Raw genomic sequence first — 23,658 nt, forward strand, 5'->3', positions numbered from 1 at the left:
TCTGAGGTTCACCTTGCTTAACAAACCTTACTGCATCTCTTCCTGAGGTTCCACTACTATCCCCTCTGTGGGGGGTCAGGGGGTATATTCTGATTTGCACATGGGGTGACCACACCTCTGCTGCTGCCCAGAAGTGCGTGCCCACAGACTGTAGGTCATGAAGTAGCATGTCTGGGCAGCTGCAGGGCAGTGATGCTCAGCAGGATGTCATCTCCTGGGAGTACTCGTGTTCCACTGCTGTCCCCTCCCTCTATACAGCCAGTGCTAAGCCTTACTTCTGCGATGTCCTCCTGAGCCGCTCGGTATCGCTGTCCCGCTTCAGCTTGGCTAGGTTCAGCAGGTAGTTCTCTTTCTGGATGGTCTCCCAGGTAAGCATACGGCTGTCTTGGGCTTCTGACAGTGAAAGCACTATGTGGAAGGAGACAAAGAAACATGGCATTAATAACACTTATGAACCCATTATATTTAACAGTGACACCCTAAAACAGTTTATAGACTTGCCACTGGATAAATCACAAGCCATTTATTTTTAAATTTATTTATTGGCATTTATCATTTTTACATTTGCATGACATAAAATATGTCCATAGTTAGAGGATAATGAGCGTTTCGTAATAAGACATTAACATTTAAAAATTAACAATTCAACTTCAACTGTCTCCAAGTGCAAGTGCTCCTTCCATCATGACAGGGCAGTCTATCGGTTCAGAGGGGGTTGGGCAAGCCGGGGGTAGGGGGGAGAGGGGGCTTGAGCTTGTAAGGACCCAGAGAAGTTGTGCTAGTTGCTCTCGGGGTTCTGTGATATTGGTTGTGAATCCGTTTTCCATAGGTTTGTTCTTGTTCATGGGGGCTTGTCATCCGAGGGGTGAAACAGGAATCCCGTGAGTTCTTTCCAGGCCGCTAGGGTCATGCTCGAGGCGTCCGTGGATCTGGCAACACTGTCTTCCCATGCCTTTGTTTCAGCTTGTACCCAACGTTCCAATTCTCTGTACCATACCTTTTGTTGGGGTCCTGCGGGTTTTTTCCAGGACATTGCAATTGTCCTTTTTGCCAGTATGCACATAATGTCCATTCATTTGGCCAGGTGTTTAAGTTTGGCCGGCCTGGGGTACATTCCCAGAAGGCATTCGTCCGGGGTCCACTTGTACCTAGTCGACCCTGCTTTTTCGCTTGACAGCTGTACGGTGGTCCACAGGGACCGTGTCTTGGTGCACGACCAGAACATGTGAATCAGGTCCGCATTATTCTCTCCGCACCAGATGCAGTCAGAGTGTGGTGATTTATTGAATTTCGCCAGCCTGGATGGGGTTAAGTATGTTCGGCATAACAGGTTCAGTTGTATTTGTCTAAATCTATGGTTTCTGGAGACTGTTTTAGGGTACGCCAGAGCCCTCTCCCATTCTCCATCAGCTATTTCCCGGCCCATGTCCGTCTCCCATCTTCTTTTCAGATCGGCACTTCGTGGGTTAGGGGTGTCACTCAAGTGGCCGTAGATCTGGGACACTGGTCTCCATCCCTCTCCCAAGCTGTACAATAGTGTGACCAGAGGGAATGATTCCGGTTCCTCCGGCCATGTTGTCCACTTGTTTCGTGCTGTAGTCTGTATCCTTTGCTGGCCCGTGTGGATTCCAGCTTCCTCCTGTAGTGTTTCAAATTCCTTAAAGGTGCCATCGTCGTACAGGTCTCCCAACGTATATATCCCCTTTTCTTCCCAGTGTCTGAGGTGTTGCAGGTCCATGTCGGATCTGCATAGGTCTGAGATCATTGGTATGTCTGGTGAGTACTGATGCTTTGCGTGGGCGAGTGCCTCAGCTCTGTGCCATACTTTTCGCCCTAGGGCAGCCAAGAAGGGGGCATTTCGCATCAGGTGGCTGGGGGCCCAGATAAATTCCTTCAAGTGGATCGGGGAGACCAAGGGTTGTAGCAGGGGCATCTCAGATGTGGTGTCGTCTGCCAACCACTTGGTCACAAAACTGAGTTGCGCTGCCAAATAATATTTCTCAAAGTTTGGAAGTTGAATTCCCCCCTGGCTGTACGGTAGGACCAAGGTGGCGAGTGTTATCTTGCGTCTTCCTTTCCCCCATAGGAAATCAGGGAGTATCACTTCTAGCAGGTGAAAAAAGGAAGCATTGGTGTAGTAATGTACATTTTGGAACCTGTACAGGAATCTAGGGAGGACAATCATTTTAATTATTGAGGCTCTGCCCATCATAGACAGGGGAAGTTTTGCCCAGAAGTTCATGGATTTTCTTAAGACGGGGATTGCTGACTTCGTGTTGTGTTCGTGCATCAGTGCAGGGGTGTGCATTATATGTATTCCCAGGTATTTAAACAAGGTGACCTCCCACTGTATCCCCACAGAAGGAAGTTCTACAATATTCTTGCTCTTGAGGCCAGCTAGAGAGAAGAGGCAGGACTTCGCCCTGCTAAATTGTATGCCCGAGACCTTCGCAAAGTTGTCTAAGACGTCTAGCATTGTGGGCATGTTATTGTGTGGGTCCCTAACATATAGCAGCACATCGTCTGCAAAAGGTGAGATGATGTGGTCCACTCCCCCCCAGACGTATCCCAGCATCAACTAATTGTTTCCGAAAATAGATGGCAATAGGTTCCAGTCCTAGTACATAAAGCATGGAGGATAGTGGACTTCCCTGCCTATTGCCCCTGCATATGTCCCAGACCTCAGATACGTATTTTCCGGTTTTTACCCTAGCCCTGGGTTTTAAGTATCTTGATCCACCTAATGAACCCCGGGCCAAAGCCGAAACCTTCTAGAACCACTACGAGCCATTCCCAATATATAGAATCAAACGCCTTAATGGCATCAAGGGATAGCAGTGCACATGCCTCCATGCTAGCCTCAGTTTGGTTTATAACCTGTTGTAATCTGCGTAAATTCATGGTCGTGTTCCGGTTCGGTATGAAGCCACACTGATCCATGTGCACGATCTCCCCTATGATTCTAGCCAATCTCTTTGCTAATATCGTTGTCAATATTTTCACATCGTAATTGAGCATTGCTATTGGGCGGTAAGAGCCGCATTTGTCGACGGGTTTGTTAGGTTTAATGATCAGGATCAAAAGGGTCTCTCTCATGCTTTCGGGCAATATCCCTCTCATATGCTTCTTGAAAAACCTCATGTAATAAAGGTGTTAGGGAGGTCTCGTACGCTTTATAAAACTCAGCGGGTAGCCCATCGGACCCAGGGGTCTTGCAGGTGGCCAGCGATTTAATCGCCACTGTTCTATCTTCGGACGTGATGTCTGCATCTAGGGCCTCAGTATGTTCAGGGGTTAGTCTGGGGAGTCCCATTTCCTCCAAAGTATCTGTGATTTGTTCTCGGGGAACTTGGTCCTTGTGGGAGTATAGGTGTTCATAAAAGTGCTTGAAGGCATCGTTTATGCCTTGTTGTGTTTGGAATCTGTTGCCCTCTGCATCCTGTATCATGGTGATTGTGTGCCTGGGGTGTTCTTTCTTGCACAGCCAGGCCAGAATTCTACTCGGCCTGTTGGCTTCTGTGTGCACTCTGTTAGTCTTGGAGATGTAGTCGAATTTAGCTAGTTTATCCCATGCCGATGTGCATTTAACTCCAAGTGCTTTGAGGGTGTCCTCTCTCTCTGGTGAGTGTTCACCGGGGTGGCCTCAAGTTCCTCAATCTCTTGCTCCCACTGGTCGAATTCGCCTCACAGCTGTTTTCTAATGCCTCCTGCTTTTGTTATAATTTCCCCCCTTATCACTACTTTTAGGGCATCCCACATCGTGCTCAGGTGGTCGACACTTCCGGTATTTATCTATAAAATCGTGCGGCTCCTCTCTGAATGCCAGGTCTCCCAGGGCGTCAATCGGCATTCTCCACATAGGGATAGGGGGTCTAGGGCCAGCGTAGTTCCATTCTACTAGAAGTGGCGAGTGGTCTGAAATGGTTTCCCTAGGTGTTGTGCACTGTCCATTTGTGACAGGTGTTCTTTGCTAATAAAAACGTAATCTAACCTCGTATGAAGGTCATGTGGGAATGAGAAGTACGAGTATCCCCGAGAGTCGGGGTGCTGCTCCCTCCATGTGTCAGTAAGATCCAGTCCGTCTATTAATAGGAACAGGGCTACCGTTGCTGCTGAGGGACCTTTCGGGTGGGGCTGGGACCTATCAAGGTTGGGATCTCGTACACAGTTGAAGTCCCCCGCCCAAAAAAAGATGCAGTGCCTGTATGGGGCGATTTTGGGATACATTGAGTTCAGATGTGCCGGAATATTAGTGTTGGGAAGGTAGGAGTTCACTAGACATACCTCTTCCTGTTCTAGTCGGCCCCACAGTATCGCAAACCTGTTTTCCGGGTCTATCTCGGACTTAATTAAATGGAATGGGAGTTGGGGGTGAATCCAGGTGTATACTCCTCTGGCATATTTGGAGTAAGTGGTTCCAATTCCTTGTCCTCCCCAATGCTCGCCTAATTTGGCCAGAGAGTCCGCGGTGCAATGTGTCTCCTGCAACAGTGCTATTTGCACTCCCTTTCTGTACAAGTCAGACTTGATTATGTTCGGGCGTAGGTAAGTTCCCAAGCCCCTCACATTCCAAGTCATTATTTTTATTCTAGTTGCCATGGTGGGTTAATAGGATTTCCGCTGCTTCAGTCCAGCAACTGGCAACCTCTTCCGTTCGCTCACCCCTTTTTGGCTTCCTCCCTCTGTGCCCGTCCTCCCCGGCACCACCTGTTACACCTGTTGGAGACTTTTTAACTTGAGTAACTCCCATTGTGTGAATGGGGAAAACAAACAAAAAACAACTCGAACTGCCCCTAGCAGTTGCTTTCAACTTGCAGCGCTGAGGGGGTCCCGAGCCTTCCAGGCCACTCCTGGCCTTCCGGATCAGGTAGTGTGTAGGCAGACTGGCTGCACAGTTTCCGGTAGGGTGGGTCGCCTTTCTTTTATTTTGCGTGGTCCTCCGAGCTCCAGTCCGATCTGGCTTACATCAGAGTAGGACTCAATTGTAGTATAATTGTCTGCTGTCTATATTCGTGTGGGGGAATCGCTTTGCTCTTCTTGCCATGGCGGGTGCGTAGTCAGCCCAAGTCTGACCGTGGTGGTTCCTCCTTGCCATCAGCCAGGTTATTATGTTCAAGCCACATGTTTGCTGGGGTCTCCAGAAATATTGCTCTTCCTTTGTACAGAAATTTGAGGCGCGACGGGTAGAGCAACATGTATTTTATGTTGAGCTTTCGTAATTGTGCTTTTATTGGGATGAAGGAGTTCCTTGCTCGTTGCAATGTGGGGGTATAATCTGGGTACATGACTATTGTCGAGTCTTTTCTCTTGATCTCTCCACCTTCTCTGGAGTACTGCAATACAGTTTCCCGGTCGCGACAGTTTAGAATTTTGGCAATGATTGGGCGCGGGTGTGAGCCGGGTGGGGGGCGTTTCTGGACAGATCTGTGGGCTCTTTCAACGGAGAACCCCTGAGTGAGGTTTCCTGGACCAATTTCCTGTTGTAGCAATGTTTCGATAAATTCTGTCGGGTCTGGACCTTCCAAGTCCTCAGGAACCCCCAGTATACGAATGTTATTTCGGCGGGCTCGACCCTCGGCATCCTCGGAGCGTGCCTCCAGCCTTGCCACTTTTTGTTCCAGGTCTTGGACTTTTATCTTTAGATCTTGGGTACTCTACACGTCATCTTGCAGGGTAGTTTCTATCGCTGTGACCCTTTCAGTTAGGTTTCGGGCATCCTGACGCATGAGCTGTATGTCCGATTTCACCTCCTCTATCTTTCCTTCGACTGATGTGTGGAGGGCCGCTATTGCCTGCTGGACTTGCGTGTTTTTGAGGTCTTCTTGTTGGGGTGGCTCTTCCGAGGTCTCCTGGTCTTGTTGTGATTGTCTTTGGGGTCTGACTGTCGTGAAGGAATCCATTGTAACCAATTTCGGTTTATTTTTGGGGGAGATATCCCCGGTTTCCGGTCCCACAGTCTCTTATGCCAGTTTCGGTTCTGCAAGCTATGCAGGCCTTTCCTGCGGCCCCTGGTTTGCGTTATGGTTTTCGTGTCTTTGGGCAGAGGGTAGCGGGTCAGTGGGTCGAGTTGGCTGCCCCCACTTATTGGTTGGCCGTGTGGGGTGGGGTCCGTCGCGCACCCGTGCCCCAACACTGGGTGGTGGGGGTGGGGTCCCTGGTTCTTTTCCGCCTCACTTACTGCGTTATATGCACCCGCAGTTTCTACGATCTTCCCATCAGCTCTGCTCGACTGCACCACGAGTGCGTCTCTTCGGCTCTCGTTCCTCCCGCGGCGACGGCTCCCCGGAGTGCCTTCAGCGCCGGTATCGTTGGGCCTGAATTTCAATCCCTGTTTTTCTCTGCTCGTCCGTGGGGGCCGGGGTGCAGTTGGGGAACGAGTGGCCCGCCCTGTCGGCTTCAGTGTGGGAGAGAGTCCTTTGTTGCCGTGCTCCGCAAGGTAACTTGGGCCTCCTTAGCTTCGTTCTTATTCCGCGGTGGGCGCCACCATCTTGTGGGTCCCAGCAGCTCAGCGTCCAGCTTCGCGTTTTCAGCCTTCCTTGCCCCGGGTTCACCCCAGGAACAGGGTCGAGTGTCAGTAATCGGTTCCCCTTCGATGTTGTTCGGTTTTTTAAGTTTGCAGACCAGTTATAGCGATATTAGCTCACTTTGCAAGGATCTCGGAATGGAGCTGCGCGTGAGGCTGTCCTTACAGCATGCGTGCTGGCCACGCCCCCTTCACAAGCCATACATGCCTGCTTTAGGGGTGAGACGAACTACCCCTTTAGATTCGAATGTTCCATCCTGTCCTGGGATGAAGATCTGCTGTTGGTCAACTCTGGGGAATCCCATCAGAGTGGTCCACATATATTCCTCATCTTTCTCGGTATCCACAGGGTTCTTCTTCCCCAAAAGAGGTCTGCATGGTTCCTCTCGCTTGGATGTGTGGCTTGGTGTACTCACCCATCTGCCGCAGTAAAGACGCGCTGCCATGAGATCCCCCGACCTTGAAGGGTTGAGCCCGCCTTCATGGAGTGGCTTTGTACCCTTGTTCGTATATATATTCATTCCAGTGTGTGGAGGGGCTAGGTAGAGCGCCAATCCATGGCACAGTCTGATGCCACAAGAGATCACGCTTGTGTTGGAGCCATATCACTTCTCCCACCTACAGATTATTGTAGCGGACCCTGCCAGTGGGGTACTAAAGGTAAGGGCTTCCATCTACTAAATTATGGGCAATTGGACCTGAACCACACGGTTGGTTACCAACAGTGCACCTTTCATCCACACCACAAGAAAATATGGGTGTGTTTGGCATCTTATTTACTGGTCTACCATAACACCGGAGCCTTAGAAAGATATCTGCAGGCATCACATGTTCAAATTATGGGTGGATCCAATTAATGAATATTAAAGTATCTCTGGAGTGAGAGGCTCCCGGACAAGGTCACCTTTCAACACAGTAGCACCAACAGAATGGATCAAAGTTAACTTAACCTTAAGAAACCTTTTGACTGCTTGCTGTCTGGGATCTGCCTGTCCTCCATGGATCACTACTGGATAAACCGGGTGATAACTCCATTAGAGGGGGGGAATCAGGCTAATAAAAGTCCCTCCTCCTGGTTTCAGCCCGGCACCGGTTCAGACTACCAGGCATATGTTTAAATTCCTATAACTACTAGAAGTACCAAGCAGGCTACCTGAGGGGCAAGCATGTCCTGTGACCACAATCCAACCACAGAATTAAATCTGATCCCTTCCCAGGTCTGGCAAGGGCTTATGAAAGACTTACAAAGTTTCCCTTTTTGCTTCCTGTGGGGAACTCACGTATTTTGTACTGGAGAACATTTGTAAAAGCATTCAGGGTCATTACAGGTTTGCTAGTCCAGAAATAAGATGCTAGTAATGTATACCAGCACCTTTCCGGACTGGCAAATTACATGTCTGCCAGTAGGGGCTCTGGTCTACTGACAGACCCGTCATGCCGGTAGGGGCCTGATCAGACCCCTACCAGCAGGTAAAGGCCTGACTCACTGGTGCCGGTGAGTCGGGCAACACCATCCCATGAAGTCCTGTAGGAATATGAGCCTGACTCAGTCCCATAGGACTCCATGGAATGGGGCGTTACCAGCGTCTCCACCGCCCGTAATATCCCAGCAACTCCGGGATATTGGGCGGTGGAGACAGTACGGTATCCCGTCGGAATTACCGGCGAGATACCGGGAAGCTCATAATGAGCCACATTGTCTGAATCGAGCGGCTGTCTACCTGTACCGCCAGATCTCTCACTTCCCTCTCACTTCCCCACCAGTTTTCTGTCAGCAAACCCATAGGGGGGGCACTAAGATTCGCATGGTTGAAATGCTGGCACCCCCCCCAGACCCTGCTTCACTTACTATATAGGGATTTGTGTTAGTCTGTTATCGTAGCATAAGGAGGTTTCACTGCTTTCCTGGGTGCCTCAGCTAGGCCTCACTGCATGAGCTAGCTCCTCTCCAGGGACAATATGCATTAGGCCTTCACCCACATGATGCCAGTCTTCCTGTCATTATGTGTTTGCTTCTCCCCTTCCAACGAGGAGAGGCATAGAATCTGAATTCCTACATGGGGCTCCGCTCTGTCAAGGACTCAGTTTACATCACCACTCACCTGAAATAGGTGTAAACCTTACACAGTCCCTTCTCCGTCTCGCCACAGAAGACCCATCTTCCCTGTCCTCTCGACAATCCTCACAGTAATAGGCTCAATCCTTTGTCAGTCAAGCAGTTACTCAGAAACAGCCACCCGCATGCAGTCTCTTACGGGAGACTATATTGCCACCTACAGCCAGGCACCTCTCACTGCAGAGGCTATCCAACCAATAAACAGCCACCATTACATTACACGAGGAGCTAGTGTGCTGATGGCGTAACCCTTTCAGTCCCATGTTGCCTTGTGCGTCTATGCCGGTGCCGGTTATATCAGAAATCCCCCCATCGAAAGTACATACCTTTGCTGGCACCTGTAATCTGCTGGTAAACCTGGCAGATCAGGTGCTGGTTGCAGAATTACTGTGTGGTGATATCCCGCCCGATTGACCGGCGGGATACCACCAGACATGTAATGAGGCCCATTTTGAATTCTTCTTTTTTAACTTTGTATAATTCTACCTCTAGTTTAGTAATAGGTGGTTGTATTGGCGTTTTAGCCTTCAGAGCATTGGGAGATTTAACCATCCCAGGATCTATATAAAAGGGCATGGTTTGAGTGAGTGAGGAGCATGGCTGACCAAAGGAAGTGCTATTGCTAGCCCTGTTCTTTTCATTGCCTCTCAGAGCCAGAAGAGGTGGTGCTCCCTGATAAGTCTCGAGTGCTTAATGGCGCCCTGATAAACTGTGTAAACGCCTAGCAAATGCTTCTATCACTTTCCTGCTTGCCCTCTGGGATCCAGGACCATAAAAACTGCTGGTCAAACGGGGAGGGAAGAATCGGTTATATCAGATGAATGTGTGCACCTTTCATTATGTTCTCGAAAGACTTCCAGAGCAAATTCATAGAATTCCACATTTCAAGCGCAAACCAGATTGCCCAGACCTATGTCTACCACCAACTCAATCAAAATGACAGTGCATCAGCCTCCCCTCCTTTGCTTCTTTCGCGGTCTTCCACAGCTCCCATTGGAATGGTCCACTTCTCAAACTCTTAGCAGAGTTGCCATATCACATACATTGAACATTTGCTATTGGGTCATGTCCCGCTCGGCACCACTCACTGAAGTGCTTGATCTTCATGGACTCCACTTTGCGGATCTTGCGCTTGATGAAAGTGTGGATGTGGCTGAGTATGATGAAGGGCGGGGCCATGGCGGGCCGGTTGTGATACTCCACGATCAGGTTGTAGCGCTGGAACTTCCAGTAGATGTCACTGTTACCTTGGACCTTTGAGAATGTGTAACTGTGGGAAAGAACACAGAATATTGTTACATGGGCGTGCATGCGCACACCCACACACCACAAATACAAGTTAGTCATTCACACAACCAGTGTAACAGTATTGACCATAATTGCTTCGAGTTCTGCTGCCCGGCACCACCTTGTGGGACATGGTGCATTGTGGGTAAAGTGGATATCATCTAGTATGCCCGTAGGTGGCAACAGCTTCAATCTGCCCATAGAGGATCATCAGACCTTCACCGGCAGCTTACGCCACCTACTGGCATTTCCCAAAAATCTGGTAAGTCAAAGTGCTCTGCCTGTGGCGCCATCGCAGATTAAGCACAATGCACCTGTTTGCAAAGCCAGCAGTCACTGCAAATGAATAATGCATTCTCTTTCAGTAACCACAGGCCACTGAGTTTTACAGTTCTTATTAAAAGAAAATGTCAACCAAAGAACCGAAACGTTACATACCTGTACCACTGCTTCTCTAGACTGGGTGGTTTCTTCCCCTCCACAGAGTAACATGCTTATTACAAGAGTACCTGTCATTAGGAGTCAATGGGGTTGATTGTTGCCACTAATGGGTTGTAAAATAAAGGCGCATTGCTTTTACGCCTCCATTTAACTCCGCGTCCCATTTTGAAGGTCGTTCAAGGCGCAGAAGAGCAAGAAAGTGGAGCTTAACTCTCTGCTTTGCATCACTCCTCTGTCTGGGTGGAGCACACACTATCACGCCAGTATAGAACCAATGCATTCCAATGGAATACGCCTCACAATTGCACCTGCTCAGGAGCAAGACAATTCCACTTAAATCCATTATAAAACCTGCCTGCAAAGTGTAATATGCAGGCATTTTATTTGTATTTTATATAGTGCCTTAAACAAAAGCGCTGCACATTTTAAAAACAAGGTATGTACAAAAGAATGATAGGCAGTAAACAACACTGGTAGCAAACAATGAGGGGTAATGAAGAAGGTGGGGTTTTCAGAGAGACGAAAAATAGTAAACAGTAATAGAGCAGAGAGAGAGTGAGCATTCCAATGTAAAGGAGCAAGAAGCTGAAAGGATCATAAACGGGACTGGGCACATGGTGGACGGGGAACGTTCAGTCTAAAGAGACAAGAACGGAGAGAACGGAAGGGAGTATAGAAAGATAAGAGTGCAGCAAGATAGTCAGGTGCGGGCCCATAGAGGGTTTTAAAGACCATGAAATTTGATTTGGGAGTGAAAGGGTAACCAACCAAGTAAGGCAAGTGAAGAGATAGAATCTCGATAAGAGAAGACAAAGTAGACGAATAGAAGACATATAGATTGATTTTAAGGGAGCAAGATGAGAGCTTGGGATAACAAAGTGGTAGAGCAGTAGAAAAGTCAGGAGAAGATTTCAGAGGAAATAAGAAGTTTAGGAGCTTGGAAAGTGAGGAAAGGACGAACTTTACAAATATTATGGAGATGGAAATGACAGGAACGAGAGGTAAGAGAAATATGGTGAGCAAAAGAGATTGGAATCAAAGTAGAGGACACGATTGCGAGCTGTGGGAGAAATAGAAAGACTAGAGGGAGGAAAGGGTATGATAGGGGATGGAGGATGAGGGGGAATAGTGTTAGCAGGGAAGAATAGAACCTCAGTCTTCCCTGCATTTAGAGTGGGAAAGTGAGAGGCCATCCAGGATTTGATAGCAGGAAGACAGGCCGTGAGGGTGTGGTGTATTTCAGGAGTGAAGGAAGAAAAGGATAGAAAAAGTTGTGTATCATCAGCCTAGAAGTGATGAGACCAAAAGAAGAGATTATGCCGCAAGTTGAGAAGTGTACAATGAGAAGAGAAAAGGACCCAAGACTGATCCTTGGGGAACTCTGTGCTCGAGGGGGGAAAGGCAAGGAGGTCTTCCCAGCCCAGGAGACGGAAATAGTTCTGTTAGACAGATAAGAGGAGAACCAGGAAAGAACAGAACCCTTAAAACCAAAGGAAGAGGGAGATTCCAAAAGCAAAGAATGATCCACATTGTCAAAAGCAGCAGGTAAGTCGAGAAGAAGAAAAGAGGAGTGTTTGGAATAACGAGCTGTGAGAAGAGAGTTAAGCACACAGATCAAAGCAGTCTCAGTAGAGTTTAGAGGACGGAACCCAGATTGAAAGTGAGGAAGAAGAAATAGATCATTGACAAAGGATGACATTTGAGAGTACACAAGATTCTCCAAAAGTTTAGAGAGGTAGAGTAGGAGGGAGATGGGACGAACATTAGAAACAATAAGAGGATCAGGTGTGGGTTTTTTTCAGAATAGGAATGATGGTTGCATGTTTAAAGGCAGCAGGAAAGACCGGAGTACAGAGACCAGTGTTAAAGAAAGAGAGAAGATAAGGTATAAGAAGAGGGTAGACCTTAGGAATAAGAGCAAATGGAGTTGGTGCAGTGGGGGTTGCAGTGGGATGAGCTTTGGCTAGCAGGAGTAGTACATCAGTGTTGGAAACAGGAGCAAAGTTGGGGATGTAAACAGAAGGAATAGGAGGAGATGAAAGAAGGGTGGTTGGGGAAAGAGTCAACAATGTCTTGATGCAGAAAGGGAACTTTAGAAGAGAATAAGTGAGTGAAGTCTGATGAGGACAGGCTGGCGTTAATGAAAGGATCAGGACAAGGAGGGGAAAGGAGTCAGGTTAGGCAGCATTTTATTTCTCTCAAAACGGAGAGAAAAACGAAAGATTAAAAGGTGATCTTGCCTTGTTTTACTCTTCAGTTGTCCACTCTCCTTTGAGAGTGATGGAAATTGCAAATAGGGGACCCAACATCATACAAGTGCAAGCGTTGGCCGTGTCCCGCATGCAGTTACCGATTTTTAGCAAATTACTCCAAATATTCGTACACAATCCCTTTTTGTTACTCCAATTCAGTCTTATCTTTGAGAGCCTGCAAAACTCTGCTCAGCTCCTTCCAAGTGTTGCCGAAGACAGCAATGCCATCCATGTAGGCGACAGAGAACATCTCCGTGCCACTGTAGCATATTTCACTAACCTCTGAAAAGTGGCAGGTGCATTCTTGAGATCAAAAGGCACAATTCTAAACTGATACAGGCCTTCTGATGGTGGTTAATTTCAGTATTACAAGTGACAGCCTTCAATTGGGGCGTGGATCATTATGCTTCTGTAGCATTCATTATCCTTCCAAAACGGTTTCATGCATTTGTATTATTGCTGTGCGACGCATGTGAGCATCATTTAAGGGAGGCATTGTTTGTTGCAAGGAAACATAATTTTGCACATTTGTATATTCCACCCTGGCCCTCCTAGTCACCATAATTACCAAGGACTTAGAAACGCACCTTGCGTGGTGTGACGCGTCTCCCGCACTATTTATTGCACAAGTTACTTGTCCACCACAAGCCCCACAGGGGTCTCTTTCACACTTTTCTAACAGGTTCCCTATGTCAGCTATCCACAGAGTGCCAACACACCAAGTGTTCTCCTGAAGCACAAGATTTCTGAACCAAGCCGCTCATGTTGATCCCTTGTGTCCCACAATGTGTTACGCTCAGATTTCCCACTGTCATTTTGGCTCCTACGATGTTCTTGCTCCATGATGTCCTATTGCAATATGTGCCCGACTCAGTTTCTCCCCGACACCAATCAATCTTCCAACACTAACACCCATCTTCCACTCTCAAGCACACCACATAGTTCCGGGAAGCAACCAGGCGCTTTACAAGTCATAGGGGAAAATACATGGCGAGTGAAGTAGATCGCAAGTGATGATCCATGGTCAGTCAAGGTTGCCGATTATTTTCTTTGGCGGGGACGACATATTTAACCCAAGAAGTGCGAGTGACTGAGTGTAGCAAGGAAGCATGAACTAATGGAGGTGGGTTCAGGGGGTTCTCCCAACTAGACCATTTTTTAAATGTGCTCAAATGGTGAATTTTACAGCACAAAGGTTTTAGGAACATTGGGAAAAAGCCATACAATTTACAATTGGTTGTCTCGGGTAACACATGAAAAAGAAATCCATTAAATAACACGATTCACAGCTGGTGCTATTTTTAGAAGAGGGGCCCAAATATTTCCCCAACTTAGTGCGAGCAACTGAGTATACCGTGGGATCCCAAAGTAATAATGGGGGACTTGGCGAGTCACAACCCCCCACCCTGATACCTTTTTTAAAAAAACAGAAATACACATTTTAACAGCACCATTTTGTTTTTAAAAATGGGGTAAAGGCCATGCAATGTACAATTGTTTTCCTAGCTGAACATATAAAACGATCCAGAAAATGCTGTGTCACCAACAGTACATTGGTGCATTTTGATCAGGGTGCAGCCACAATCTATTCATACAAGTAATGGCCACTGTAAATCACTTGCATGATGTTGAGTCCATCATCTATCAATGCCAGTAATGATTAATGTAAATTACCACATAAGGCTGTAGCCTTCTGCCCCCAGGAAAGGGTTTTAAATCATGTTTCTTAATGGTGCATTTTACAGCAGAATCTATTTTAAATTGGTCCAAAGTGGAAAGATTGGTTCCTTAAGGTGACACATGAAATAATACAGTGTATACCATATTGCCAACAGTATACAGGAGCCTTTTATGGCAATTCTATTTATTATTTGTATTTATTATGTTTATATAGCTCCTTCATCCAAAGCGCTTTACATTATAACAGAATAAATAGAACATTATAACAGAAGAAGCAAATTACAATGAATCAAACCAATAAAAACAGTAAGCAGAGCAATTCATCAGTGAGGAGGAAGGGGAGGGGAAAGGAGGGAGAAGGGGGGAACAGAAGGGATATAAGGGTGAATTGTGGGAGGATAAGGGGAAGGGGGAGGGAGGAGAGGATCATAGGGAGGATTCGAGGGAAGGGGAGAGGATGAGAGGTGGGGAAGGTTTCAAGGCGGGGAATGGAGAAAGATTTCAGGGAAGTGCGAAAGGAGGAAAAGGTAGGTGTGGAGTGGATCCAGAGAAGTAAGGAGTTCCAGTGGAGGGAGGCTATGAGCTGAAAGGAGCGGAAACGGGAGGAGGCACATGGGGAAGGGGGAACGGTGAGAAGGAAGTGGTCGGCTGAACTGAGGGAGCGGGAGGGATTATAGAAAGAGGATAGAGGAGAGATAAGGGGGAGCCAGGTCATGGAGAGATTTAAAGACTTGACAGAGGAAATGAAATTTAAGTTGGGAGTGAAAGGGAAGCCAGCCAAGAGAGGAGAGCCAAGATGAAATTGAGTCATGCAGGGCAAGGAGACAGAGGGTACGGATACATTTGAAAATGCTCATTGTAAATAACTTGCATTAAACTGATCTCGTAATCCGTCTATGCCAGTAAGATCATTGGAAAGCACTTTCATGAAGCTGACCCCAGTTAGTCGTGACTTTTACACTCTTTACAGATATGAAATGCCACTGTATATGCTACCCCACACTGTAAAACTATTTTCTCATGGGTTCCACATTTAACGTTAGTTTGCAAGGTAAATGAGCCTCTGTTTTCGGAACCATCCACCAAAAGCCGTGTCTTGCTATGAAGGTGAGCTGGGGTCAATGACACTCCTTTGGGCAGTGCCCGGTGCCATAAAGGATGAGCTCCTATGGGCAATGTGGGAGATCTCCTGCCTTCTTCGTTATCGACATTACCGACCATATGGCCATGGCATCCTTGCCATTCAAGACGTTCTACTACAAGCTAAACTTGCTCATGAACTCCATTTTATGGTTACAGAGTTTACCTTGCTGCCCCTCTTCCTTATCCTTACTTGGAAGGAGCAACATTGCAATATCTTGTCGGATTTTAACTAACATCAACTCCGCTACTCTCCTTCATTTTACAGTTTTATTTTCACACCCTCACTTCTCCCCTTACTATCTTTGCCCACTTTCACAAACGGGTGTCTCTGCATCATGTTTTATTCTCCCCCCAACCACACCCCCTCTTCCTCCCCAGGAATGTTGAACAACTTACTCTTTATGCTGTGCTTCCATTATTGAGGCAATACAGGTTTATAAAACTCACAAGGAAAGCAATGCATTTTTGGCACAAAAACGCTTTCAAAATGTACCATTGATAACATAGCAGAGGTCATGGGGTGAGATAATGTGACTCGAAGACCAGGTGTTGCAGGGCAAGGGGGAACAGGATAGAATAACATAGGAACCGGATGGCGAAGGAAGGGATAAATTAATGATGGAGTAGTGACGGAAAAGTGCTGTAGAGTTGCCCATGAAGGTAAGGGAGTGAGGGAAGCAGGGTGACACAGTAGCAAAGAGTGATGGGATACAGCTTCTTCAGAAAAAAAAGGAGAGCTTTGAGTTTGGATTTAAATAGTAGTAGAGTTGGAGCAGTACAGAGAGGGAGAGGAAGAGCATTCCAGAGTAGGGGAGCGAGGAGAGAGAGAGACCGTGGAAACGACAGGCAGCACGTGGGGCTCGAGAGGTGGCTAGGAGGTGAGCAGAGAATTATCTTAACAATGAAAAGGAGAGTAGGGAGTCAGATGTGTATATAGGTAGGGTGGGGCGAGCCCTTGTATAGATTTGAAGAGAAGAAGTTTATACTTAAACCTTCGTTTCACAGATAATTTCCAGCCAATCTGTGGCCTGCCAGATGAGGTAGAGGCAGATTTGGAGACGAGGCAACAAGGACTGGCATATCGCTGGTTTTGAGCTTGAGACCCCGACACTGCCCAAAAGGCCTGTAGGCAATTCTGTGGACCATGGAAGTCAGCCTACATGGGCCTTCGAGCCAGAGCTGTGAGCTGCCTGTAGGCGGACAAGTGTGGGCTCTGAAGAACCCTCCCCTCCCCCACTCCATACTCCCTTGGGCAAAGGAACCTATATTTATTTTGAATGTTTCTGGTAAGTGATATCTACGTTGAAAGAATCAGATGTATAACCCACAACAAAGCAAAGACTGTGTTTCCCGGAACCCCATTCTCTTATGCGATCTGAAATCAAAGATAGCCATCCCATCTACTTTTCGAAGGGATCAGAGCACAGATTATAAACGCATCTCTGATCTGGACTGCAGGCTCAGTGTGGAAGTGATGAAACCTCAAGAACAATAGGAGGAGAAAACGACAATGTGGAAAAGTGTCCCGCTTACTCTCTCTGACCCGTGAGAAAAGCAACATACCCGTAAAGGGTGATGGGAAGATTGTGAGCTGCTGTGTTTGCGGAGATAGTTGGTTAAGCCAGACGCCCACTGAGAGCCAATGCGTATTCATAGTACGAAGGCTGACCTTCTGCCAAAATTCAAAGATGGCCACACGGCTTGTAAAGCCACAAATGAACTCGGTTTTGCAAAGGAATGAATGTACCAATCTGAAAGGCTGACTAAGAGGGCCAGAACGCTCAGCTAACACGAAAACTCCAACCAGGGAGGACCACATAGAAAGCCTCCTAGAGGCCAGTTACCCAGAAGACCAAGAGAGCAAGATGCTGAGAAACTGGGGGGTGAAAGGAAGCGGTCTTGTTTGGCATGCCCGAGACTGAGGGCCCTTGGAAAGCTAAAAGGTCTGAAAGAGCTGAGAGGACTCGTAGCACCACAGCCTAGGAGCATGGATCCTATGACCGAGGAGGGTGGCCCAGCCAGAGCGTGAGACTGTGTGGGACTGGCTGCAGAGCATGCGGGGTGGTGCATTTGTGACCGTGAGCTGACCACTATAGCCCAAAAGGGAGATGGTCACAATATCTATAGACTGAGAACACCCCTATAATCTATAGGCTGCCATCACAACCCGTCATGACTAAAATAAAGTCTTTTAAAATCGACTTCTGTGTAACACGTTCTCTTGGTTTATCACACTCATCAAACCTGCCTTGTCTAAACCAAAATCTTAAAGGGTCTTTAATGCTCTCCATACTCGGTCTTCTCTGAGACTGGTCTACCCACCTGGGCCGCGTCTAACACCCCAAATCACTCCAATGAGATAAAAAGAAGTCTAACCATTCTTCACAAATATAAGATGCTGGAACTGAAGGCTACTAAAGATTGTTTCACAATAAATCTGACTACCCATGCATACTGTACCACTATGGCCACATGTTAATCATTGAAAGGAAGAATCAAACCTTTTCTCTCCTAAATGACTCCCAAATGTAGTACTTTTTGCATGTTCCAAATTCATATGAGGGGCAGTCTTTGTTTACTCCGGATTCACCCAGCATTTCATTTTGAAAAGATGTGTGCATGTGTTCCCAAAATGTATCACTTCTTTTCCAACACATTTTCCCTGGGGTCTATTAGACTCAATGTGTTGTCTGTCTGAAGCAGTAGGTCTTGATCGCTTGCCACCAATATCTTGTATTGACTTTTCAGTCTCCGGCTTTAATGGCTTAATGCTTCCAAGGAAACAGCAAGCAAGAGAAGACATTGTGAACATGCATGTCCTCTAGCACTCGTCAAAGCAGAGAATGCCAAGTATACAAAGTGAATGCAATGAGTACAAATAAATAGGTATGCAATTTGGTTGTAGAAGAATTCTTCACAGTGTATAAAACTAAAATCCTATTCTACCCTGTGAATTAATTTGTTTCTAAGAAGACCAGAACCTAAGGGTTCTTTGCCCATAGTCCTTCCATGAGATGCACTGCATACACAACCTAAACACACATGCCAACTGTGTGCAGCTCTATGTAGAATTAAAAAAAATGACTCATTGATCTGTCCCTCCATGTAGGAATGCAGACTACAATTAAATCTTCCAGGACCACACCCGTCAAGAATGGCTTGGGGGTAGGAGTGCACCTGATCGAACTTATTTTACATTCTCCACAAAGCACCTAAAAACACCCACCCCCACCCGCCACCATCCGCTGGCTCTAGAACCGTTGCAAGAGAAACAGTCTTCTTCTGCCTCATGATGTGGCAAAAGACAAAGGACGCATTGGTTGTGATCATGTGCAGCCGACTAGTAAACAGCGCAGTCAGTGCATGCACCTTATCCACAACTTCAGTGCATATTCTAAATTATGTTGCACAAAAAACAAAGCACACAGGTGGTCATGGTCTAAAAAGGAGCAAATTGCATGCAAGGAAATCACCAATGCCTGCAGATGTGCTGCAGGGCTCCCTGCATGCAATTCTAACCACCAATGCCTGTACATGTGCTGCTGGCCTCCCTGCATGCAATTCTAACCACCAATGCCTGCACATGTGCTGCAGGGCTCCCTGCATGCAATTCTAACCACCAATGCCTGTACATGTGCTGCTGGCCTCCCTGCATGCAATTCTAACCACCAATGCCTGCACATGTGCTGCAGGGCTCCCTGCATGCAATTCTAACCACCAATGCCTGCACATGTGCTGCAGGGCTCCCTGCATGCAATTCTAACCACCAATGCCTGTACATGTGCTGCAGGCCTCCCTGCATGCAATTCTAACCACCAATGCCTGCACATGTGCTGCAGGGCTCCCTGCATGCAATTCTAACCACCAATGCCTGCTCCCTGCATGCAATTCTAACCACCAATGCCTGCACATGTGCTGCAGGGCTCCCTGCATGCAATTCTAACCACCAATGCCTGCACATGTGCTGCAGGCCTCCCTGCATGCAATTCTAACCAATGCCTGCACATGTGCTGCAGGCCTCCCTGCATGCAATTCTAACCACCAATGCCTGCACATGTGCTGCAGGGCTCCCTGCATGCAATTCTAACCACCAATGCCTGCTCCCTGCATGCAATTCTAACCACCAATGCCTGCACATGTGCTGCAGGCCTCCCTGCATGCAATTCTAACCAATGCCTGCACATGTGCTGCAGGCCTCCCTGCATGCAATTCTGAGTGTAAACATGAAAAGTAATACATGGCAAAATCACCTCGAGTCTTCGCTGTTCTCTGCTTTGCGAGAAATAAAACTCTGCCTGCAAATTACACTTTGCAGGCAGCATTTTATAGGGTGAGTCATTTATGTCATTAAACCGAGGCATGAAAGCGAGGCGTATTGCTTTTACCTGCGTTTATTGAGCGGCCCAATTGCCTGCTGTTACGAGGCATCGGAGAGCAGTAAAGCAGAGAGAGTGTTAATTTCCATTTTGCTCACCTCCTCCGTCTTGGAAGAGCACACCTGTTTACGCCTGCATGAGATTTTGTACGCCGGCTTTCGCCCTACTCTTTTGCAATCCGCCGTGCAAGTGACAGAAATCTATTGGCGGGAACCCCTTTACGTAACTAGTCCCTGATGCCAAATTACGGGAGACAAACATCAGATCCAACGAGTTTAGAAATTTAAAAAAACGGATACAGAAAACAGAGAAAAAGAAAACTTTTTTAAAATGTTATTTTTTTTTTTAAAATGTGATGAATGTAGAATCTGCCCTCATTTATGTCATGAATCCATTTCAGGTAGATCGCGGTAAATGGCGCCATTATATACACTATCACCTTAATTGCCAATCAGTACTTTGTGTGGCCCTATATTCTGTGCAATGCATTGTGCATCGGAAGTACAATTCAAAAACGTTCTAAGAGTACATTAGGGCCATTTGAAACAATGATAAACGTGATATGATATTGAACTTTTTTGAAGAGTTAAAGCTGCTTTCGATCGCCAGAGGGTTTTGCGATAAATTGCCTCACCCCAACTGTCTTAACTAAAGATCTCACTGAATTTCAAGGTTTTTTTTAATGATAAATCTTACCACCAGAGTAGTAATAAATAACAATAGCCCCATTGGCCAGAACCTTCCTCCATGGTGCCGGTCCACTTTTCACTGATTGAGGTAAAATACCAGGACCAACTGGTCATGGCACCAACAGTGGATCCTGTCCACTAGGCACCAACTAGGGTGAAAGACCATTACCCACTGGCCATGGTGCCAGTAGTGGCTCCTATCCACTACGCACAAACTAGGGTGAAAGACCATTACCCACTGGCCATGGCGCCATCAGTGGCTCCTGTCCACCAACTAGGGTGAAAGGTTGGACCCACTGGCCATGGCGCCAGCAGTGGCTCCTGTCCACCTACTAGGGTGAAAGGTTGGGCCCACTGGCCATGGCGCCAGCAGTGGCTCCTGTCCACTATGCACAAACTAGGGTGAAAGACCATTACCCACTGGCCATGGCACCAGCAGTGGCTCCTGTCCACTACGCATCAAGTAGGGTGAAAGAACATGGCCCACTGGCCATGGCACCAGCAGTGGCTCCTGTCCACTACGCATCAAGTAGGGTGAAAGACCATTACCCACTGGCCATGGCTCCAGCAGTGGCTCCTGTCCACTACGCATCAAGTAGGTTGAAAGACCATTACCCACTGGCCATGGCTCCAGCAGTGGCTCCTGTCCACTACGCATCAAGTAGGGTGAAAGACCATTACCCACTGGCCATGGCTCCAGCAGTGGCTCCTGTCCACTACGCATCAAGTAGGGTGAAAGACCATTACCCACTGGCCATGGCTCCAGCAGTGGCTCCTGTCCACTACGCACCAACCAGGGTGAAAGACCGTGGACCACTGGCCATGGCACCAGCACTGGCTCCTGTCCACTACGCACCAACTATGGTGAAAGACCATGGCCCACTGGCCGTGGCGCCAGCAGTGGCTCCTGTCCACTACGCATCAAGTAGGGTGAAAGACCATGACCCACTGGCCATGGCACCAGCAGTGGCTTCTGTCCACTACGCACCAACTCGGGTGAAAGACGCGGACCACTGGCCATGGGGCCAGCAGTGGCTCCTGTCGCAAGACTCTGGCCCACTGGCCATGGGGCCAGCAGTGGCTCCTGTCCACTACACACCAACTAGGGTGAAAGACCATGACCCACTGGCCAAGACGGCAGCAGTGGCTCCTGTCCACTACGCACCAACTAGGGTGAAAGACCTTGGCCCACTGGCCATGGGGCCAGCATGGCTCCGGTCCACTATGCACCAACTAGGGTGAAAGACCGTGACCCACTGGCCGTGGCGCCAGCAGTGGCTCCTGTCCATTATGCACCAACTAGAGTGAAAGGTCAGTCCCACTGTCCTTAAACCATTGCCACTTTGCAACAAATTAACTTGAAAGTAAGGATGGCCTACTGCCTTTGCTTTTTTTGTTTGTCCCTCCTTCATTCCTGTGAGATTATCCTTGAGAATTTCCCACCTAAGCAGAACAAAAACCATTGCACGCCATTCTCTGGTCCACACGGATACGCAGCTTTTATTACCTCTTTTTTCCTTACCGCGGTTAGAGGAAAATACCTTTGAAAAGACATTCAGGTGGATAGGTCTCAAAAGTAAGAAACAAAACCCAATAGCATAAATAGGAGTGACGAGGGAGTGTTCTTTGTGATCGTTGCTCTATTGCACTGACCGGATTGCCTGCAGTATTTTCACCATCTCTATTGCAAAGGAGGAGCTAGTGTTCAAAAACCCCTCTCACCCGCGGAGCGACGCAGAGTGTTTTGTGTTCCTTTGGTTGCGCGGGGTGTGAGGAGCCAAGGAGTTAAGCTGACCGTGTATACCCAGCCAAAACGTCTTATGGAAACAAAACGCCAACTCTGTGCTCACGCAAAATCTACACGTTGCGAGTCTGCCCCTGCAAGGATACCTACACAGACATTTAAACAGCCGTCGCTGAAGCACCAAGTGAGAACAGCTGTTACAAATCATGTAATCTATCGACGAGAGGTGAAGATGTGTTTGAGGGTGCTGCGGATGTACCAGACTATGCTCTGTTGGAAGCCGAGTATCAAGTCTTTGATGAATCCCTCCCCTTAGATGCGGCGCAGTCAGATACAAGTAAGGCTGTGGCTGTTTTAACGTGCATGGGAGAACACGCTTCGGGGGATGTAAACGCTCCTCGGAGCATTCAACAGCTGAGTGATTCCCCCGCATGACTATGCCCCTTGAATTGACAGACTCTCCGGCAGACCCTCTGGCTCTGTGTGCTTTGAACCGAAGTCTATGCTGCTTAAACAAACCACCTGAAGTTAACTCAGGTGGAGGAGGCAGTGAGAAAACTGTCGAAAAGCAAGCGCACTTGTCACGTGTCCCTAGAGCTGATACATTGATACCGTGTGTGCATGAATGAGAGTGTGACATGGGTCCCAAGCTGGTGAAATCCGTTCCCCAAAGAGATCAGGTGAGTGGTAGGGATTGCTCAGACTCTGACTACCATACGCCTGTAACAGTTATTGGGGAAATTAAATTGCCTGACCTACCATTTCCCTTGATGAAGGGCAGCTCTTTAGCATGACACAAGAAAGGACCCAGCTTGACCGATCCTATAGGTGCTACTAAGGATAACGGACTGACCCTTGCGCCGAATGTGCACATACTGAAAAATGGCTCCTCCTTAGAGGCCCCTTCACGAGAAACTCCAAGAGGGCAGACTTATTTGCCAACCAAACAAAAAATGTTCGCTAATGGTGACCAGTGTAGCAATTCTAACATCGGTATTGCAGATTTACCATGTGCGCAATCAAATTTTGACTGTGAGATAACTATTGAAAAAGAGCCTGTCATAACTAATGACAGGCGCAACTCTCTCGCCGTTGCAGATCATATCATGAAAGACATCATGGCCATGACCGCAAAAGTGAACATGAGCAAGGAGAAGGAAGTAGGTGGGAAACCTATTTGCCTATTGGCAAATCCAGCGCCTCCACAACCACTGATACGGGGCCAGAAATAGGATCCAAAACCTGGCAGGAAAAGAAGGAATCATTTAAAACACTGATTACAGCTAAAAATGCCGTCCAAAGGAAAAGAAGACGTGTGGATTCAAGTCCTATGTCTGAGCTGTGTTGCTCGCAAAAAAGAAATCCAAAGTTAATAAAGTTATTGAAAGTTGATCCTAGGAACGGCGC

General features: G+C 47.5%; 1 protein-coding gene across 3 annotated transcripts in view; it reads right to left on the bottom strand.

Moving 5' to 3' along the window:
- TRPM4 (transient receptor potential cation channel subfamily M member 4) overlaps nucleotides 1–23,658 on the bottom strand; it is a 386,617-nt gene that overhangs the window by 17,351 nt on the left and 345,608 nt on the right. For all 3 annotated transcript variants that reach the window (XM_069605669.1, XM_069605650.1, XM_069605660.1), the window contains exons 21-22: nucleotides 9,728–9,909; nucleotides 276–408 (exon numbers count right to left, since the gene is read on the bottom strand). In XM_069605669.1, the coding sequence (XP_069461770.1) occupies nucleotides 276–408; nucleotides 9,728–9,909 (315 nt within the window). The remainder of the gene's footprint in view (nucleotides 1–275; nucleotides 409–9,727; nucleotides 9,910–23,658) is intronic.

The sequence above is a fragment of the Ambystoma mexicanum genome, chromosome 1p (genome assembly GCF_040938575.1).
Source record: "Ambystoma mexicanum isolate Mex_15411 chromosome 1p, UKY_AmexF1_1, whole genome shotgun sequence".
Lineage (NCBI taxonomy): Eukaryota > Metazoa > Chordata > Amphibia > Caudata > Ambystomatidae > Ambystoma > Ambystoma mexicanum.